The sequence below is a fragment of the Dromiciops gliroides genome, chromosome 1, assembly GCF_019393635.1.
Source record: "Dromiciops gliroides isolate mDroGli1 chromosome 1, mDroGli1.pri, whole genome shotgun sequence".
NCBI lineage: Eukaryota > Metazoa > Chordata > Mammalia > Microbiotheria > Microbiotheriidae > Dromiciops > Dromiciops gliroides.
The window spans coordinates 420,954,220-420,976,056 of NC_057861.1; the positions used below are offsets into that span (position 1 = coordinate 420,954,220).

At 38.1% G+C, this 21,837-nt stretch overlaps 1 protein-coding gene across 1 annotated transcript in view; it reads left to right on the forward strand.

Annotated features, from left to right (window-relative positions):
* ADAMTS12 (ADAM metallopeptidase with thrombospondin type 1 motif 12) overlaps window positions 1-21,837 on the forward strand; it is a 569,738-nt gene that overhangs the window by 174,560 nt on the left and 373,341 nt on the right. Inside the window, 1 exon segment of the mRNA XM_043975705.1 lies at window positions 864-1,038. Coding sequence (XP_043831640.1) covers window positions 864-1,038 — 175 coding nt within the window.

Consider the following 21,837-nt stretch of genomic DNA (forward strand, 5'->3'; position numbering starts at 1 on the left):
GATAGTTTCACTATTTAGCAACCTTGCTATGAATAGTTCACATTCTAGGTCAAGGGGGAAAGAATGGTTCAACAAGTGAATGAATGAGTTAGTGAATCAATAAAAACATATATTAAGTGCTGTCTTTCTGTGCATCACGAACTTTGATTTGTGTTGGTGATTTTAGTTGGGTATTCAACACATACAGTGGAAGTGGTGACCAAAAGAATTGGTCTTGAGAGTTCAGGGATGGTGAGTCTATTCATATGAAGTTAATTGATATGCCCTTTCTGGAAGCAATGTTAGCATGGATTTAATTATTGTGTCAAAAGTAAGAGGTAGAAAGCTAGGGGTGGAGTGAGCTTTGAGGGTATATTCTTGTGTCAGAAGAACTGGTAGCAAGATAAATAGGGTAAATAGCTTGAAGGCATATGAAGCTTATTTGGGACCAGCTAGATGCAGTGGAGTAGATAGGTTTTTATTCACTCACCAATCAAGATACCTTAGCTTGGATTCCAAGCAGATGATTGGGTTCCAATGCATCAGGTGGGGGATAAGATTGCAGGGAATCCAAATACAGTACCTGGAAATGCTTTTGGTTGGATAATGTACCATGGGGCAGTTCAGAATGTACCAAAGTCATTAGGAGATCATGCCATTCTTGAAAATCAGGAAGTCATTCCTGAGGGATCCTACTTGGTCACTGCTATCAATCCTGGACATCCTTTTAGAGGAGGAAATGTATGTTTGGGGCTGAATAGTGAACTACAGAAATGCTGGCCTTTCACACGCAGCAACATGGACAGAATTTTGTTTTCTCTTAATTTTCCTTTCACTTGCAAGAAGTCAATCCAAATCAATCCTCTTATTGAATATATTTTCAGACTGGATTTTTCCACCTGCCACATGGAGATTACTTCATCGAACCTGTTAAAATGCATCCATTGGCTGAAGGAAAGCATCACCCACATATTATTTACAAGAGACAAGTAGACTCAGATTCTCTGAGGAAGAGGTGGGGATTTGCAGAGCAAAAGGAATCTACTTGTGGATTAAACGGTATGGGGACCTTCTTTTTTCCTACCATTTGAGAGGGGGGCAGTTGGGAAGTGAGTAATGAAAATGGGGTCTTTAGGAATGAAGATGTTTATTCCAAAATGCCCTTCTTGTACAACCCTGTTTGTATTGTCTCTTCTTCATTCAGGAAAATTGATTTCTATTTCTAGGCCTTGTCATAATCTGTTTTGTCTAAATCGCCTCACTTGTTTGTGCTAAAGTTTCTTCCTTTGTGAAATGAGAAAAAAGAACATATAAGCCACCTGAACATAGTAAGTGATGCTCTTGATCAGAATGGTGAATTATTCTTTAAAGTAGTAAAGAAATATTTTAAGAGGTAGATATTAGGATTAAAGACATTTTTATTATTTTTAATATTACAAATACAAAACATCTGTCTTTATTATCAGACAGCTTTTCACATCTATATGTAATAAGGACTAGAACAGTGGCTCTCAATAGTCTGCAGATCCTTGGGGGTCTCCAAGATCTTTTCAGACAGTCTATATGATTAAAATTATTTTCATAATAATATTAATACATTTACATTTCTAATGTGCTAATTATTGATAGATATAACCCACTTAAACAACAGCTCTTAAGGGGATCCTCAATAACTTTTAATAGTGTAAAGGTGTCTTGAAACAAAACAATTTGAGAATCACTAGACTAGGTAAATATTTGACAATACATATGGTATAAGTATAGTGAATAGAGGGCTAGATCTGACATCAGGGCACCTGAATTTGAAGTTTAACTATGAAACTTATTATTTGTGTGACCATGGGCATCTCACTTCCCTTCTCTGAACCTCAGTTTCCCCATCTTTATAAATGAGGATACTTGTACTATCACTCTCACAGAAGTGCTGTGAGGAAAGTGTGTGGCAAACCTGGAAATGCTATTTTTTGGTGAGTTGTTATGATCATTTGAGGGAAAAGTGAAAAAAGTCACCTTATTAGGTGGCAGGTTCACTTATCACTATATTATGGCTTAATTATTATTGATAACTTTCTTGTTAATTTTATTTTACATTTATGCCACGGTGTTCAAGCTGCATCGTGCCACACATAGGACATCCATCAGATGATATCAAAGTGGTTTCAGTGATGCTTCTTTTCTTCTTTTTCTTTTTTCTATTAAAATGTCTTTATCTTTTTTTAGTTTCCAACATTTTTTATAAAATTTCTGGTTTTAAATTTTTCTCCCTCTCCCCCCTCCCCAAGACAGCAAGCAATCTGATATAGGTCATATATGTACAATCACATTAAACATATTTCAGTATTAGTCATGCTGTGAAAGAAGAATCAGAGTAAAAAGGAAAAACCTCAAAAAAGAAAAACAACAACAACAAAAAAGAAATAGTATGGTTCAATCTGAGTCTAGATTCCATAGTTCTTTTTTTTCTGGATTTGGAGAGCATTTTCCACCATGAGTCCACTGGGACTATATTGGACCATTGTATAGCTGAGAAGAGTCAAGTCTATCACAGTTGATCAACACATAATGTTGTTGATATTGTGTACAATGTTCTCTTGGTTTTGCTCATCAGTGATGCTTCTTTTCACCATGATGATGGGCTGAGTTTTTGGAGGTAAACCATCGGGCTGATATTGATCATCAGGTGTCTGTTGAGATTTTGAAATTGCTAAAGAAATTATAGGATAAGCTCACATTTTCATGTGCACTTTAGTCATATCAATCTGGGGGTGTAGGTAATACTAGTGTTTATTTCCATTTTATACATTGGAAAACTAACATTTGGAGAGATGTCGTGGTTCCACAGATAGTAAATTTACCCCCCAAAAAAGGATTTGAACCTGTTTGTCTTATTTTCAATTTCTGGGCACTGTTGAATACCCTGAGTCTCAAAAAAAAAGACCAAGGTGATGGGGTGGAAAGAGTACACAGAGTGCACAGGGGCAGCTGGTGGCGCAGTGGATAAAGTACCAGCCCCAGATTCAGGAGTACCTGAGTTCAAATCCAGCCTCAGACACCTGACACATACTAGCTGTGTGACCCTGGGCAAGTCACTTAACCCCCATTGCCCCGCAAAAAAAAAAAAAAAGAATATATAGTACATAAAGGAGAAGAAACTTGAGTTGCAAGGGGGAAATTGGCTAACAGTGAGGAAACTAGGAAAAGGCAATACTGAAAAAGGCTTGGGAAGGTTAGTCAGTCATTCAAGAAGCATTTATTAAGTACCTGCACCTACAATATGCCAAGCATTGGAAATACAAAGAAAGGCAATTGACAATCTCTGATCTCAAGGAGCTCACAGTCGAATAGAAGAGACAATGTGCAAGTAATTATATACAGACAAGAGATACACAGGGTAAATTGTAGATAAACTCAGAAGGAAGGCTCTGACATTGAGAAGGATTGAGAACGGCTTCCTGTAGAAGGTGGGAATTAGCTGGGACTTAAAAAAAGCCAGGGAAGCCAGGAGAGAAGAGGAGGGAGAGAATTCTAGGCATGGGGACAGCCTGTGAAAATGCACGATGTCAGGAGATGGAGCATCTCATGTGAGGAAAAAAAGAGATTGCTGTAAAAATAGAGGTAAGGGGTGGGGCAGCTAGGTGGCACAGAGGATAGAGCACTGGCCCTGGAGTCAGGAGGAACTGAGTTCAAATCCAGCCTCAGACACTTGACACTTACTAGCTGTGTGACCCTGGGCAAGTCACTTAACCCCAATTGCCTCACCAAAAAAAAAAAAAATAGAGGTAAGGATGTAAGTTGGCATTTAAATGATCTTCTCTGAGGCCCCCCAAATAAGAATATTAGCAGCTGTATGACTGTATTTTGTGATGTTCGCATAGCCTCTATATAGCAAAGCAACTCTGGAGACTGGGATGTCTTCTTTACATCATGAAAATAAATGGAGGCTTTGATCTCCTATCTTTATAAGTTATCGTTTCCATGTCCTTTATTTGACTAGTCTCAGACAAAGCCATAGCATTTGAAAGGCATTCACTCATCTGGGGATGTCTAGGCCCCCGCTGGAAGTCTCTCCCTCCAGTTACATATATTTTTCTATTTTGATACTCCACAAAACATTTCTGCCTTCAGCCTTGCTCCAAGGTGTTGGTACATAAATTTGAATTGTTACTATATTCTTATCCTTATCATTTTTATTATTTGATGGACTCTAATGAAAACTTACATTATTATTCTTTGTTTTCTTCTTTTTTCATCTTTTTTTTGGGATGGGGTTCAGATAGAAATGGTCTCGCATATCCTGCTACTATTCTTTTATATTTAAAGTGTAGTGGACTATTGTGCAGGTGGATTAAATGATTTCTTTGTGTTAATGAATAAGAGTTTGGGGATGAGAAGCAAATCAGTGGAATGTATTTGGTGTCCAACATATAGAAACAAATTATCATAGTTTCATGGTGTTTGACAGCCCCAAAGACCACAAGTACTAGGATGAGGAGCCAAGTGTTAGACAAAAAATCCCCCCCAAAACTGAAAAATCTGAAAAGCAGGCTGACAGAGATTAGGTTTAGATAAAGATTTTACAGCACATGCCACAATGGATATATCACATAAATATAAAAGGTCACATTATAAACAAATTAGAAGAGCAAGGGAGAAAATGTCTTTTACAACTATGGAAAGAGAGAATGTTCATGACCAAAGAAGAAATAGAGATGTTATAAAATATAGACAGCATTTTTTTCCACAGGCAAAATCAATGCAGTTAAAATTAGAAAGGATATAGTTAACTGGGGACATATCTTTGCAATTGGTCTCCCTGATAAGGGTCTGGGTATCCAAGATATATAAGAAACTGATTAAAATATATAAATTATATAAATATATAATATATAAATATAAAATATATAAATATATAAAATATATAATTCCCCTATTAGTGAGCTCCCCCTCAATTTGCAATTATTTACCACCACAAAAAGAGCTGCTGTAAATATTTTTACATGTAGGTCTTTTTCCTTTTTATTTGATCTCTTTGGGTATAGACCTAGTAGAGATATTGGTGGGTTAAAGGTATGCACAATTTGATAGCCCTTTGAGCATAATTCCAAATTATTCTCCAGAATGGTTGGAACAGTTCGCAACTACACCAATAATTTAATAGTGTGCTTATTTCCTCTCATTCCCAGCAGTATTTTTAATTTCTGATAGGTGCAAGGTGGTACATCAGAGTTGTTTTTCTATTTCTCTAATCAAGAGTGATTTAGAATCAGATTGGCTAAAATGACAAAAATCAGATTGGCTAAAATGACAAAAAAGGAAGATAATAAATGTTGGAGAGGCTGTGGGAAAATTGGAACATTAATGCATTGTTGGTGGAGCTGTGAGCTGATCCAACCATTCTGGAGAGCAATTTGGAATTATGCCCAAAGGGCGATAAAGCTGTGCATACCCTTTGACCCAGCAATCCCACTTTTAGGTCTTTTGCCCAAAGAAATCATGGAAGGGGGAAAGGGACCCACATGTACAAAAATATTTATAGCTGCTCTTTACGTGGTCGCAAGGAATTGGAAGTTTAGGGGGGTGCCCATCAATTGGGGAATGGCTGGACAAGTTGTGGTATATGAATACAATGGAATACTATTGTGCTGTAAGAAATGATGAGCAGGAAGAGTTCAGAGAAACCTGGAGGGTCTTACGTGAGCTGATGATGAGTGAGATGAGCAGAACCAGAAGAACATTGTACACAGTATCATCAACAATGAGTGTTGACCTATTGTGATGGACTATATTCTTCTCACCAATGCAATGGTACAGAAGAGTTCCAGGGAACTCATGATAGAAGAGGATCTCCAAATCCAAGAAAAAAAAAAGAAAGAAAGAACTGTGGAGTAAAGATGCTGATTGAACCATATTATTTCTTTTGTTTTGGGTGCTGTTGGGTTTTTTTTTCTATTTTGAGGTTTTGCATCACTGCTCTGATTCTTTCTCTTGTAACAGGATTAATGCAGAAATAGGATTAATGTTATTATGTGTATATATATATATGTGTGTATATCTATATCTATATGTATATGTATAGAGATATATAGATATAACCTATATCAGATTACCTGCTGTCTAGGGGAGGGAGGAGGGAGGGGAGGGAGGGAGAAAAATCTGAAATTGTAAAGCATGTATAAACAAAAGTTGAGAACTATCTTTACATGTAACGGAAAAAATAAAATACCTCATACATTAAAAAAAAAGAGTGATTTAGAGCATTTTTCCACACGATTATAGATAGCTTTAATTTCTTCTGAAAATTGTCTGTTCATATCCTTCGTCCTCAGTAATCTTTAAGAGTTTAAAGGCATTCTAGTATATTCATTATGCTTGGATTTATTTTATACATTTGCAATATATGAATAACCCAAGAATGTAAAACTTAATTAAAGATTTTGTGATAATCAATAAGATAATATAAATGTTTTTGTAAATTTTGGTACTTTGGGATAGCTTTTCTAGTAACTTATGAATCAATAATGAATTTTCTCTTTATACTCATAAAACTCTTTGGCATTCCCTTTTGGTTCTCCAACCAATATCTAGTTTTCTCAAGTATTTATAAATATTTTCAAGTATACAAGCTGCAGATGCTTTATGCAATGTGCATGAACATTTAATTGAAATGTATTTATTGGAGGGGTTGTTGATATTCCCATTTTTGTTAATAAATATGGGACACTTTCTGTTAAGAAAGATGAGATCAAATTTAATGAGCAACCATAATGCTAGAGGACCAATGATGAAACACGTTATTCACCTCTTGAGAGAGGAGTGATGGACTCAGGGAGCAAAAGCATGCTTTTTGCATAAGGCCAATGCAGGAAATTCTTTTATTTGACTATTCATATTTGTTACAGGGATTTTGCTCTTCTTGTCTTTTTCCAGTGGGTGGGAAGTAGGAAGGAGCGAAAGTGAATTTTATTAGCAGAAAAAAATACAATTCAATTTAAAATAATTTAAAAGATAAATGATGTCAGCTTTGTGTCTGAGAGCAAGTTAGTAAAATGTGTTGCTAATAATTCACGAAGCACACTGAAGTGTTTGAACCAATAATTATGGACTCTATTTGCACCTATTTTTCTATTTTAACAGTGAAGCTAGAGATTCAGTATCCTCCTTTGATTTAATAATTCTGCCATTATATCACCACCACCACCATTGTCCTCATCATCTATGTAATTATCATTTATTTAAAATGACCTAACAATGAGGAATCCTCTTCTAGGATGAAGTATGAGGTTCCTTTCTCTGTTCTTGCTTTCTATCAATGGATTCCCAGCACCAAACTCATGCATGATAGAATGTAGGACAAATAAGGCTGAGCCCTGGAGCTCCCAATTTATGAGCCAAAGGAAGGGAACCACCTAAAGGGGTTCCTGTTGGGTCAGGATGAACATAATCCATTCTTTGGATGCCCACCAGGAAAGCCCATGCTCACAGAAAGTGGAGAGTAAAGCATCAATCACATTTTAATAAGTCACAGAGAAAACAGAGGCAGATAGTGTGGAGGAGGAAGGCAAGCAACATGGGGAAGAGATTAGGGAGAGAGAAGGACACAGAGCATCACTTACAAACCTGCAGATTGGAATTGGAATCACTCAGGTAGCACGGTCCTGCATTGGGCAGAGGAGTACCTAAGGGTGATTGAGGGATTTGGGGTCCCAATTTTATAGAGTTTTGGTGGAGGGTGATGGATTAGCTCTTATTCATCCTACCTTAGGGCAAATTCATTAACATCAACATCATCTCAAAGTTATCAATGTCACTCTAGAGATCCCTAATTTACTTCATGTTTTTCAGGCTTCTCTATGTGCTCCTGGAACTTATCTACAATTTACAGACTGAGGGGAGTTAGTGGGATCTAGGGTTACTAAAGTGCAGTCTAGCTGGCTTCCCCTGATTTAGTCTCAGGATATGACCTCAGTTCTAATTTGGAGACAGTTTGCCAGTGAGTTCAATGTTCTCTTTTATACACTTCTTATTATTACCTTATATTGACTGCTTATATATTTATTATACTTCCTGGGAGTGGGGGTGAAGGTGAAGGTGAGGAGAACTAGAACAAGATATAATTTTTTTTCTTTTTCTTTTTCTTTTTTTTTCCAGGGCAATGAGGGTTAAATGACTTGCCCAAGGTCACACAGCTAGTAAGTGTCAAGTGTCTGAGGTCGGATTTGAATTCAGGTCCTCTTGGATCCAGGGCTGGTGCTTTATTCATTGAGCCACCTAGCTGCCTCACAAGATATAATTTTGCCACAATTACTATAGTGCTATGTGAACTAGAGATAAGAGAAGTTTCTAATCAAATTTTCTCAATGGAGATGCCAATGTAGAGGCAAACTGGTGGATAGAGTGCTGAGCCTGGAGTCAGGAAGAACTGAGTTCAAATGTGACCTCAGATGCTTACTAGCTGCATGACTCTGGGCAAGTCACTTTACCTTTGTTTGCCTCAGTTTCCTTAACTGTGAAATGAAGATTATAATAGGATTTGCAATGTTATTGTGAGGATCAAATAAAAGAATATTTGTAAATGCTTATTCCTTTCCCCTGCCCTTCCCCAATATCCTCCTTCAAATATTGTTACTTATCTTTCACATCTGAAGAGGACCAATGACATCATGGGGTCAAGGTACAGTGTGTTCAACTGTGGCTCAACAGAGCTCAGGAAGCTCTACTACAGATCTAGCACAAATAGTTCATTTAGACATTTGGGATGGAGATGTCTCGATTTGTGCATCTCATGTTTCCTTTGTGCTACTGTAATTCTGCTTTGCTCATACAGCACAACACCTTCTTTGATGCAGGCACACTATATTTCCTATGTCTCAAATTGATACCAAAGGTCTTCAGAGACATCCTGAGAGTGTCCTTGTGTTGCTTCTTCAGACCTCCCTGTGAATACTGCCTTGTGTGAGTTCTCTGTAAAATAGTCTTTTAGGTAAACATACATTTGGCACTTGGGCTACATAGCCAGTCCATTGGAATTGTGCTGTGTGCGGTAGAGTTTGAATGCTTAGCAGTTCAGCTCGAGAGGGAAACTCAGTGTCTGAAACCTTATCTTGCCAAGTAGTATAACAAATATCACTCCTTCCACAAAGATTTCAATCATACCCTTAACCAAAAGTGACCAGTCACTTGGTCAAAAAATGATCTCTCTTTGTAGTAAAAGTTCATAATACCTTCTTCATATTTCTTTTATTATTAGGTCTGGAGATCTCAAACACTCTGTGATAATGGAGAGAGGTCTCAGACCTTTATAAAATGGAGCTTGCATTTATATGTGTGTGTGTATGTATATATTTATATATACACATACACAAATATATGTTCGTGCATATATAGGTATAGGCAGATGTATGTATATACCTACATATACATATACAATACATATATTGCAATGTACATATGTATGTTTGTATATGTATCTAACACACACACACACACACACACACACACACACACACACACACACACACTGATTTGCCCTTCCAGCAAATAGAACATTTCTTCTGGATTGGTTAGAAAGAATTAAATTCTCACCTTTTGGGGAGCTCCAAAGCTAATTTAAAAGCTCCCAAAATGTCTGAGGAGAAGAAACATTTGCCTTTCCCTATATAGTCCCAACATCTTCTCTTCTTTGTGCATCCCACAGGTCATCACATCTTCCAAATGCTCAGAAATGCCACACAGTGCATCTGTACCCTTTCTTGCACTTTAGAAGCTCTCTTAGGTTACCTGCATCCTAATATTTACTTACTACCTGTGTGATATTGGGCAAAGCACCTTCCCTCTTTAGCCCTCAGTTTCTTCACCTACAAAATTAGGGGTTTGAATTAAATGTTCTCTCAGCTCCCTACCTCACATTTGCTGAACTGAATCCTACCTCTAAAACCTGTTATCTTTCCTTCATTGGTAAATAAACTACTTTTGGGCAGAAGTGACTTATCTTGTTCTCAGTTTTAAATACACTAGCAAGAGTCACTGCCCTTCCTTCTCATATATCCCTAGCTAAATATCACCTCTGCTTGTTGGCAATGATGTTTACCTGCTCCTGAAAGGTTTCTGGGTTGCCCTAGATATAGTAATACTTATGCATTTGTGATATTCTATTTTGAGTTTTTTCCCCAACTAGATTATAATCTCTTTGAGAATAAGGATATTGCCTTATTCAGAGGTCTGCTGGAGCCAGCTCTAACCAACTTGCAGGAGCATTTGTTAAATTTTCAGTGTGAGCATTTATGCCTCGGAAATAACAATTGCTAAAAATCATGGCTTGTTTAGCTGATCATGTAGGCTTAAGAAAATGTTAATAATAATAATAATAATAATAAAGAAAATGTTAATAATGCAGATGAAATTTAAAATGTGTGCAAACTCTTTCTCCTTCCTGCCACTCTCAGACTGGTTGTTAAATATTTACCAGCATGTCCCTGTATTGTCCATAAATATTGCTTGAGAGTGCAGTAGAAGGTTCAGGGAATGAAGTCTTCACCATACTAGAGGCCTGATAACTGGAGGCTAAGAATAAGAATAGTAACAATAAACATAATAAGAATAACAACAATAAGAATAATAACTGAATTTTTATAACACTTCAATATTTGAAAAGTGTTTTATGTCTATTGGAGCAACTGATGGTGCAGTGGATATGATGCCGGGCTTGGAGTCATCTTTGGGAGTTCAAATCCAGTCTCAGGCACTTGCTAGCTGTGTGACCCTGGGTAAGCCACTTAATCTGTTTGCCTCAGTTTCCTCATCTACAAAATGAGCTGATGAAAGAAATGGCAAACCACTCCTGTATGGTTGCCATGAAAACCCCAAATGGGGTCATGGAGAGTTAGACACAACTGAACAACAAATTACATCCATTATTTCATTTCAGCCTCACAACACCATTGGCTTTGTTCCTCTAGGTACCTCTTTTGTCACCCTGCACAATTTGTGAATCCTTGAAAGAGCCAGCATTAAGAAAGCTGAGGAAAAAATAGCTCCATTGGGTACTCATTCTAGAAGAGGTCTGTTCACTTGGGCAAGTCAGGCTATGTTCTGTAAATATTTTAATAAATGGCTGATAATCCTCTCAAAAGACAATTTGAACAAGTTGTTTATAATATGACTAGTTCAACTAACTAGACTTATGTCCAATTCACTTTAGACTGTGCAGTAATCACTTTAGTGTGTTAATGGCATCTTTCAGCCCAGAAGGGCCTGATCCATGGAACAAAAAGTGTGTTAGGCAGTGAGAGAACTGGGCTCAATTGTGAACCTATGCTGGTATTGTTAATCTCCCTCTCACATTTATAAGTAGAATACTATATCATGATTTGGCTCCAGTTAATAGTACTGGTACCCATTCCAACAATTGTTGTATTCTAACACACTTGTCCAAACTTGTCACCTATCTATCACTGCATTCTGTTTTTCAGATTTGATACTCAAATACAGATTGAGATAATGTATCTTTCCATAAGCTTTAGATATACTTTATTCTTTCGACCTTGACAGTGTCCTTTTTTGGGGAGGCACTTGGGCTTAAGTGACTTGCCCAAGGTCACACAGCTAATGTCTAAGGTAGGATTTGAACTCAGATCCTCTTGACTCCAGGACTGATGTTCTATCTACTGCAAAGTGTCTTTCTTATAGCTTCACCCCCACACCCCCAACCCTTTCACCAGCGAGAAGATACAAGTAAGTCAGTTGAAGTTCTGTGACATTTTTGTGTATTTGAAAGTCTGTCGAGACCCAGGATTACATTGCAATGAGCCATAAAATGACACATTTTCTTAGCTTTCTTGGCTTTTAAGCTCATTTAAAATAAATCATTTCAAAATTTTCCAAACTGCCTGCTGATATCCACATCTTTTTCTCATTAGAGTAGCAGCCCCAAAGAATTTAGTGTACTTTTTCTCTTTTAAAAATATTTATTTATTTATTTATGTATTAATTGAAATAGTATTTTTTCTAATTCCATGGAAAGCTAGTTTTCAAAATTCATTTTAAATAAGATTTTGAGTTGCAAATTTTTCTCCTTCCTTCTGTCCCTTCCTTCCTCCCTATAATGGCAAGTGATATGCTATAGGTTATAGATGTGCAATCATGTTAAACATATTTCCATATTAGTCATGTATTTTCTTTCTCTTAATCTGTTCTTAGCCCAGCTCCTTGTTCATCTGTAAAAAATACCTGGGGTATCAGTTTCAAATATGCTAATTCATAGTGTTCACAACTATACTGAAAAAGTGAAAGCTTAGGATATAGTTATATGGCTTTAGCATGGTATTATGTAACCAAAAATATTAAGCAATTACTCTGTTCCAGGTGCTGTGTTCATAGCTGTGGGTGATGAACAAATTAGTTTATTCCCTTGGGCCTTAGTTTCCTCATTGGTCAAATGAGGAGTGATGGTTAGGCTGTCTTCCAGTTCTAGAATTCCATGGAGTACTCTTTATTTGTGTGTGTATGTATATGTATGTATGCATGCATGCATGCATGTATGCATTCATGCACCTATCCATCCATCCATCCATCCATCCATCTAATCTGCCCCTCCTCCACCCCAGGTAGATTTCAAACTCCTTTGGGAGAGACAACTTATTTTCTGCCTATTTTATATCTTCCACCATGCCTAGCAGAGAGCTAAGTAAATACCTGGCACTCTTTGAGTAGTTGAAAATTGCCTGATGAGGATACAGAAACAGTATCTGAGAAGGATGTACCCAGAATCAGGTCTGTGTTGAGACTGGAGCCCTCAGGTGTCCAATATTTGCTGATCTAGAGGAGTAAAATGAACAAAATAAATACCCCTATTTCTGGTTGCTTCAAAGACACAGGTGTTTGCAGTCATCTCCCTTTGAAAGAGATCCCACCTCTAATGCGTCCTACCTGTGCAACCTTGGGCAAGTCACTTAGCCCTCTCTGGCCTCAGTTTCTTCATTTGTAAAATGAGGCATTTGGTCTTAGTCTCTAAGGTTCCCCTTAACTGTAGCTCTCTGATCTAAAATCCTCTGATCCTCTGTATGACAATAAATACAATTTAATTCTGAGATGTCAGCAAGCACAGATTCCTACACCTGAGTCTATTTGAAGATGAGTGGTGTTAAGAATTTAATCTTGCTGTTTATCTTGGTGCATCACAGAAGTGCATTTTTAGCTAAATAATGCCTAACTCTCCTGTGCCATCCTGTGTGTAGAAATTGGGAAATTAAATGAAGGGAATAAGGTCATCAGTCAGAATTTAAATATGTTTGGTGCTTCATCCATTTCATGTTAGGGGTACTGAATTGCTATGGTTATATAACAAACACAGATCAGTTAAACCAATGGAAAAATATTCCTTCTATCCATAGGAATTTCAGTGCATGAAGATTCCTGTTATGAAAAAAAGATCTTAGATGTGCTCACAGGCTGATAGAAACAAAAGTATACCAATTACTTTTCTTCGGTTCACTTATTTTTACCTTAATTGCTTTTCATTTTAAAGGGCTGGAGAAAATGGCCAGGAATGAGGTGTTCTTTGGCAAGGGTTATTACACTTCCCCATTCTACCATCTCTCACTTCTGCTTCATAATCAGAGTTTTACACAATTTGTTACAGTATAATAATGTAATCTCTTTCCTGGCTTATAAAGGACACTATGGATTTTTTTTTTTGGAAGGGAGGGTCTGGTGCCTTTCATCAAATATATATACATGTAATTTTTTTTTATTTTTTGCAGGGCAATGAGGGTTAAGTGACTTGCCCAGGGTCACACAGCTAGTAAGTGTCAAGTGCCTGAGGCCAGATTTGAACTCAGGTCCTTCTGAAATCAGGGCTAGTGCTTTATCCACTGTGCCACCTAGCTGACCCCTCATCTAATATTTCTTAGTTGAGTTAATGGCATCTCATTTCTGATGATTTTGCACCCTTTAATATGATGTAATTAACCCCATTCCACTTCACCTCTCCTCCCCATGAACTCCTTTTTTCACCCCTTAATTTTCTTTATATCATCACATCAAAGACAATTTATATTTATACCCTCTATGTATACTCCTTCTGTCTGCCCAAATAAAGATACAGTTCTCAAGAGTTGTATTATCTTCTCATGTAGGGATGTAAAGAGTTTAACCATATTGAATAACTTTTTCCCCCGTTTACCTTTTTAAACTTCTCTTGAGTCTTGTATGTTAAGATCAAATTTTCTATTCAGTTCTGGTCTTTTCATCAGGAAACCTTGAAAGTCCCCTATTTCCTTTTATGTCCATCTTTTCCCCTGAAAGAGAATGATCAGTTTTGTTGGGTGCTTGATTATTGGTTGCAATCCAAGCTCCTTTGCCTTCCAGAATATCATATTCCAAGCCTTGTGATCCTTTAATGTTGAAGCTGCCAGATCCTGTGCAATCCTGACTGTGGTTCCATGATATTTAAATTGCTTTTTCTGGCTGCTTGGAGTATTTTTTCCTTCATCTGATAATTCTGAAATTTGGCTTCAATATTCTTAGGAGTTTTCCTTTTGGGGTCTCTTTCAGGAGGTGGTCAGTGGATTCTTTCAATGATGCTTTTATCCTCTGATTCTATAATATCAGGGTAGTTCTCCTTGATAATTTCCTGGAATTTGGTGTCTAGACTTTTTTTCTGATCATGGCTTTCAGGTAGTCCAATAAATCTCAAATTGTCTCTCCTGGGTCTATTTTCCAGGTCAGTTGTCTTTCCAATGAGATATTTCACATTATCTTCTTTTTTTTTCATTCTTTTGATTCTGTTTGACTGATTCCTGTTGTCTCATGGAGTCATTAGCTTCCATCTGTCCAATTCGAATTTTTAAGGCATTGTTTTCTTCAGTAAGCTTTTGCACCAACTTTTCCATTTGGCGAAATGAATTTTTTAAGGAATTGTTTTCTTCAGTTAATCTTTGTGCTTCCTTTTCCAAGCTTCTGATTCTTTTTTCATAATTTTCTTGTATTGCTTTCATTTCTCTCCTCATTTTTTCTTTTACCTCTCTCAATTGATTGTTTAAACCCTTTTTGAACTCTTCCAAAATGGCTTTTTGGTCTTGAGACCAATTCATCTTCCCTCTTGAGGCTTCATATGTAGGCAATTTGAAAGTATTGTCCTCATCTGAGTTTCTGTTTTGCTCTTCCCTGTCCACACAGAAACTCAGTAGTAAGAGCCTTCTTCTGTTTCTTACTTATACTGCAACTTATTTTTTCAAAGTTGAGGTCTGCTCTTGCGGCACAAGGTTAACTGTTTCAAGCTTCTTATGTTGGGGGATAGGGGCTGTGTTACTGGTTTTCTACTCTGAGGCCTCTATGACTTGTGGATTTCTCACCGCCCTGGGCTTGCTCCCTGTGCTTGCTCCTGGCACTGGGATGGCCAGGCCCAGTCAAGTGTGTCCTGTGGGTGGCCCTCCAGCTGGCAGCCTGCCCTCTCCACTGGTACTGGTGCACCTATTGTGCCACATGCTTGCTGAACCAGGATCAGGGGGCCTCAGTTGCTTTTCTGTGTCCAAGAGCTTCCTACCGACTTGCCCAGACCCCTTCCATGCTGCACAGCACTGTGAACTGTGCTGTGCTCCCCTTTTGTCTAAATAAGACTGACCTTTCCTGAAGTTGTCTTAATTATCTCAACTTGGAATATTGTGTCTCTCTGTCTTTTTGTAGGTTTTGTAGTTTCAGAATCCATTTAGAGGCTTGATTTAATGTTGTTTTTCAGGGAAACTTGGGAGAGCTCAAGCAACTTCCTGGCTTCTCTCCGCCATCTTGGCTCCATCTCCCCTCTGATGACTTTAGAATTTATGGTCTTTTGGTTGCTTCTAAATTTTACCTGGTTAAAGCCAGAACCCATTTGTGAATGGAAAAATAGAGGACGAGCTAATCCACAGCTAATCCCAAAACTTCATTAAAAAATTAAAGGCCAGCCTCTTTGCTCCCATACTTCTTCAACAAAAAAAGCTGCGTCTTGCTTGGCTCAGACCAGGAGTTTGACTATATAATATGTGGTGAGAGATAGGAAGGGGCCAGGAATTATTAGTTAAGGAAAATGGAGAGGTTGGCCATATGGGGAAGGAGGGCCCAGGCAAGTACCATAGGCCTAGACAGACAAGGGTGAGAAGCTAGAATGTCCTTAAGTAGTATGATCTCTTTCCTTGATCTTCACATGGTAGAATCACAGACTCTCAGACTTGGAAGGAGCTTCAGAGATTCTGTAACCTGACATATCTTAACTAGAATCTCCTCTACAACATTTTCACATGCAGCCTTTATGTATATCCCTTGGAATATTAAGTGTTTATATATCTACATTAGTTTCTTATTCTACTTTATTTTTTTTGTGTGTGTGTGGCAATGAGGGCTAAGTGACTTGCCCAGGATCACACAGCTACTAAGTGTCAAGTATCTGAGGCTGATAATAAACTCAGGTCATCCTGAATCCAGGGCCAGTGCTTTATCCACTGTGCCACCCAACTTCCCCCCTTCTTCTTTATTTTAAAGTGCTGTGAGCACAGAGATTGTTTCTTTTCTTTTTTAAATTATTTTTGGTGAGGCAATTGGGGTTAAGTGACTTGCCCAGGGTCACACAGCTACTAAGTGTCAAGTGTCTGAGGCCGGATTTGAACTCAGGTCCTCCTGAATCCAAGGTTGGTGCTCTATCCACTGCACAACCTAGCTGCCCCAGAGGTTGTATCTTATCTAAACTTTGTATCTCCCAAAGGTCCTGCTGTAAGGTACCTAGAAGGTTCTTCATAAATGTTGATGACTTTGATTTTGATGTTAATTCTACATCAGTAATCAGTGTCATATGCATTATATACTAATAATATATAAATACTAACAGTATGCAGTCTATATATGTATGTATATCTATATGTATATATCTAAATGTATTCTCTCCATGTATGTCTATATACACATATATATATATGTATTCTGTGTATGCATGTACACATAAACACATATATGCATATATATACACACACGTGTATATATATCCTATATAGGCTATTAGCCTATGTGTGTCTATAAAGACACACACACCCCTCCTTTATATAATCTTAGCAACAGATAGTCAAGAAATAGGCAAGTGTTTTGATTTTGTCCCCACTTCCATCCTTACCACCCCAGTCTGGAACCTTATATTGAACCAATTAGAGCCTCCTTGTATATTTCCTGCCCAGGGTCAGAATTGGTCTCTGAGTATGGGTGGACCTCCAGGTTGAATTGGGAAAAAAAGGGATACTGAGTCAAGGGAGTTTCAAAACAGTTGTTAAACTGGACACCTTGACTCTATGTTGAATCATATCCTCTTTTCCCTAATGAAAGATAAAAGCAGCCCTAGTCTTTGGCCCTATATTTGTTTCTCCAGCTAAAGCTCAAAGGGATAAGTCCACACTTCTCACTCTGGGTATAAACTCTATCATATAAATAGGGAAATGACTGGATAGAAAGACAGGTAAATAGCACCCTGAAGTTTGTCAAAAGCTTTCTCCACAGCAGCCCTAGACAGGAATGTAGCCCAAACTTTTTTTTTTTTTTTTTTTTTTTTTTTGCAGGCAATGGGGGTTAAGTGACTTGCCCAGGGTCACACAGCTAGTAAGTGTCAAGTGTCTGAGGTCGGATTTGAACTCAGGTACTCCTGAATTCAGCACCGGTGCTTTAACCACTTCGCCATCTAGCTGCCCCAGCCCAAACTTTCTTAATGTCATATTTACATCACAGGCAATTGAGGCTCAAAGAGTTGCCCTGACTTTCCCATGAGTGCTTGTGATTGTTAAAACTAGAATTTAAACTCAGGACTCCCAAACCTCTCTGTCTGATGTGCATTCACTATTCTATCTCATGCTAAATACCAGGCACATAAATAGTTCTTCAGTGAATAGCTGCTGAATTGAGTAGATTTGAACTTTTGAAATGTTGAGGGCAACTCTCTAAGTAGTATATTATTGAAATGAATTTCTGAATTAGTTAGGATTTGAGAGCTAAATGAAGAACATTACCCGCACTAATAAATACCTCCCTCTCTTTCTCTCCAGAGGGTTACAAATGCCAGGGCCTGTCTAGATGGGGGTGGTTATAAGTGTGCCTGGTGTCTCCTGCACATGGCCAGGAGGAGCTATGTCAGACATTCTCAGTTTTCTCTAACCCAGAAACTCTTCTTAGGTTAACCTGGTCAGTCTTCTTTGGTACTCTGGTCATTCCTTGAGCATTGATGTGTCCACCCCCCACCCCAGTTTCTTTTCTTCTGAGTGAAATTTTCATGCATCTGCTCATTCAGAAAGAATTCCTTATCCCAGCTGTTTCTTCCTAGCAGACAGAATTGACAGTGGCTTTTATCTTTCTGCGTGATATGGCTTTATCAGCTCTGAGTGTTTTCTTGACAAAATGGCTACAAAGAAATAGACACAAACACCATAGGTGTTGTATGTTCTCTGTATGACCTGCCGCAATAGCGAACCCTCCAGATTTAAGTACTAAGCTTTCTTGAGAGTCATTTCTGAGTGTGTGTAATTGTTACTGATAGGGTGAGCCTCATGCTTAGGCAAAATAGGCAGTTACTTGAAGCGTTCCAAGAAGGCCTTTCTGGCTAAAATCTCTCCCTAGCTGGTACCCTAGTGCCTGAAAGTCCATCACTGGTTCTTCTCTCTAAATAGTTGGTAGTTTATTGTACTTGAAGTTAGGAAGACCTGGGTTCAAATTCTGCCCTTGCGATATACTAGCTTTGTGACCATGGGTAAGTCATTTAACATCTTTGACTCTCAGTTTCCTTATGTCTAAAAATCAGAAGGATAATATTTGTAGTGAATACTTTACAGAGGTTTCATGGAGCTTAAAAGAGATAATGTATGTAAATGTGAAGCACCAGCAAAAATCTACATAAATTTCATTCTTTATAATTGAGTTAAAAGGCAGCATGGATAGTCAGCTGTCCTTGGGGCCAGTACAGCCTGAGCATTAAGTCCAATTCTGACTCATTCAGGCTAAGTGGCCCTAGGCAAGGAATGGTACCTTTAGGCAATTTTATAAAACACTAAGTTGTAAGGAAGATGCTAATATGCATTTGTAGAGAAATTTGTAGGTAGCGGGAGAGAAGAGGGGACACAGAGCTGGTGGATTATACTAAATGACCTTCAGAGAGTCCTTCCCATTTTAAGATTTTGAGATTCACTATAAATGAGTCCATCTTTATGGGTTATTTAAAAAAGGGCCATGAAGAGAGTAGTAGAAAGAGACAACCAATCTAAACTGATTTTAATGGTTTCTGACCAGTATGATCTTGTTCTGTCAGGCTCAACAACCGTAAAAAAGATTTTTAAAAAACTCTGCATGTAATTTTAGACTTCATTTAGTTTTATTTTTTTAAAAAATAGGAGTCCTTTTACTGACCCCTCTGCCATGGGTCATTGTCCCCTGTTATGCAGTCTTCTCCCCTCCCACTTGTGCCTTTTTTCTGATAGCAGGCTAACATCCTAGGTGTCTTTCCAGTGCTTCTGTGTGGTCAGAGTTGCACACTTTGGTTATTTCAGACAGCAAAGAATTGTTTAGTAATGTTGAGACTCAACTCTCTTCTCCAACTACTCTCTTCTTTTTAGCATTCTTTGGTGTTTCATCTCCATTACTTGACCCTTACCTCTGCCACTTACCTATATAATACTGCCTCTTTAGGGTATGAAATAACATTGAGGTTATCCTTCAACTATATGGCCCCCTGATCCTTGGCCCTTTCTTCTCTGTCAAACCAGTTCATGTATGACGTAGTTCATGAAGATGCATGAAGTACTCTGGTCTGAACCAGTCATGAGTCTGCTTTATGTGGGCCTGAGGGGTTAAACTAGGTGTGCCTTAAGGTCATCTTTTTGTCACAAAGTATTCCTTGATTCACTGTCAGAGAATGCTGGCCTGTGTCGACCACAAGTTCAGTTCAATTCAGCAAATATTTACTGAATATCTCCAGTGCGCAAGGTGCTATAGGTAGGTGCTGGAGATACAGACACAAAATTTTTAAAAACACCCGCACAAAAAACATTCCCTACTCTCAAAAAGTTTAAATTCACCTGGGTGGTGGTGGGACATAACATGTTCATAAATAGGAGGATATGGTATTTAAAGAGGAGAAAACTATGAATAACTGAGGAGAGATCAGGAAAAGTTACATGAAGGAGAGTGTCTGATCAGAACCTTGAAGGGATGAAGACTGAAAGGCCAAGTTAAGGAAGGAGTAAAAAGGCAACATGGTACATTAGAAAAACAATGGGTTTGTATTCAGAGAACCAAGGTTCAAATCCCACCACTCACTAAATTTCTATATGACCTTAAGTTTTCTTATTTTTTCATCTATAAAATGAGGGAAGTCACTTGATGTTCTGTAAGATCTTTTACAACTTTTTTATCTTGGATCCTCTGAATATATTACAGACATGGTCAGGGAGAGAGCTGCTTTTCAACATGGGAGATGGAATGGGGAGTTTCAGAAAATGTTAGTAGTCCAGCTTCCATGGAATATAGCAAACATGGAAATGAGTCATAGAAATGAAAATGTGGAAAGCATGTAAGCAGCAGATTTCAAAAGGATTAAATGCCAGGCTAAAAGGCTTATCTTTTATCCTAGGCGAATTAGGAAACCACTTAAGGTTTTTGTGTAGGGGAATGAAAATGGTGAGAACTGTGTTACAGGAACATCATTTTAGTAGCTTTGTAGAGGTTGGATTAGAAAAGGAAGAGACTCCAAGAAGGCAGACTAACAAGGAAGCCTCTACAATAGCCAAGTGAGAAAAGAGGAGTCCCCGTCATAGGATGGTGGCTCTGAGAGTGGGGAGAAAATGTTTCAGAAGAGTATGAGACATATTTTAGAAGCTGAGTCATTGGATTTGACAAATGATTACATATACACCTTTGTCAGAGGGAAAGAGACATGGTTAATTTGAGGTAATGAATCTGTGACTGGGAAGAAATTCTCAACAGAAATAAAGTTTTAAAGAATAGGCTAGGGGAGGAAGAAGATTAGTTCATTTTTTTTACCTGGTTGAGTTTTAAGATGTTTACAGGACAACCAGTTGGAAATGGTAAGCAGGCGGTTATTGATATGATGCTAGAGTTCAGGAAAAATTCTCTCTCTCTCTCTCTCTCTCTCTCTCTCTCTCTCTCTCCCTCTCTCTCTCTCTCTCTCTCTCTCTCTCGCTCTCTCCCTCTCTCTCTCTCTCCCTCTCTCACTCTCTCCCTCCCTCTCCTCCCCCCTCCCTCTCCCTCCACCCCCCCCACCTATGAGTCACTGGAATAGACATGATAACGGAATTCTTGGGAATATAGGAATATATAAAATCAAGATGTGAGAGAGAGAGAAACCAAAGACAACATCTTGGGAGGATACCACACTTAGGCATTGGGAAATGAATGGTAAAACCCGCAACAGAAACTGAAAAAAGAGAATTCAGACAGTTCAGAGAACCAGAAAGTAGCTATTTTGATAGGAAGGAAAGGGAAACAATTCAAGAGGATGGAGGTCTTTATGTTAAAGACTGCAGAAAGGAAAAGAAGGCTGAGACCTGAGAAATGTCTACTTGATTTAGTAGTCAAGAGGTCATCATCAGTCTCAGAAAGTTTCAACATAGTGAGTTAAGAAGGTCAAGAAGTGAGTGGGAATTCAGGAAGCCAAGGAGGCAAGTTTAGATGACACCTGGCATTTGAGTAAGAGAGAAGAGAGAGTACCAGTTTTGACATTTGTTAAGTTCTTATGATCTAAGCACTTTTGAAGGGGGCAGCTAGGAATAACCTAACCTCTTATACAAAAAAAAAAAAATGATTTTGAACTAAGTCAGAGCCATCTTGCCTAAAAAAATCTATACT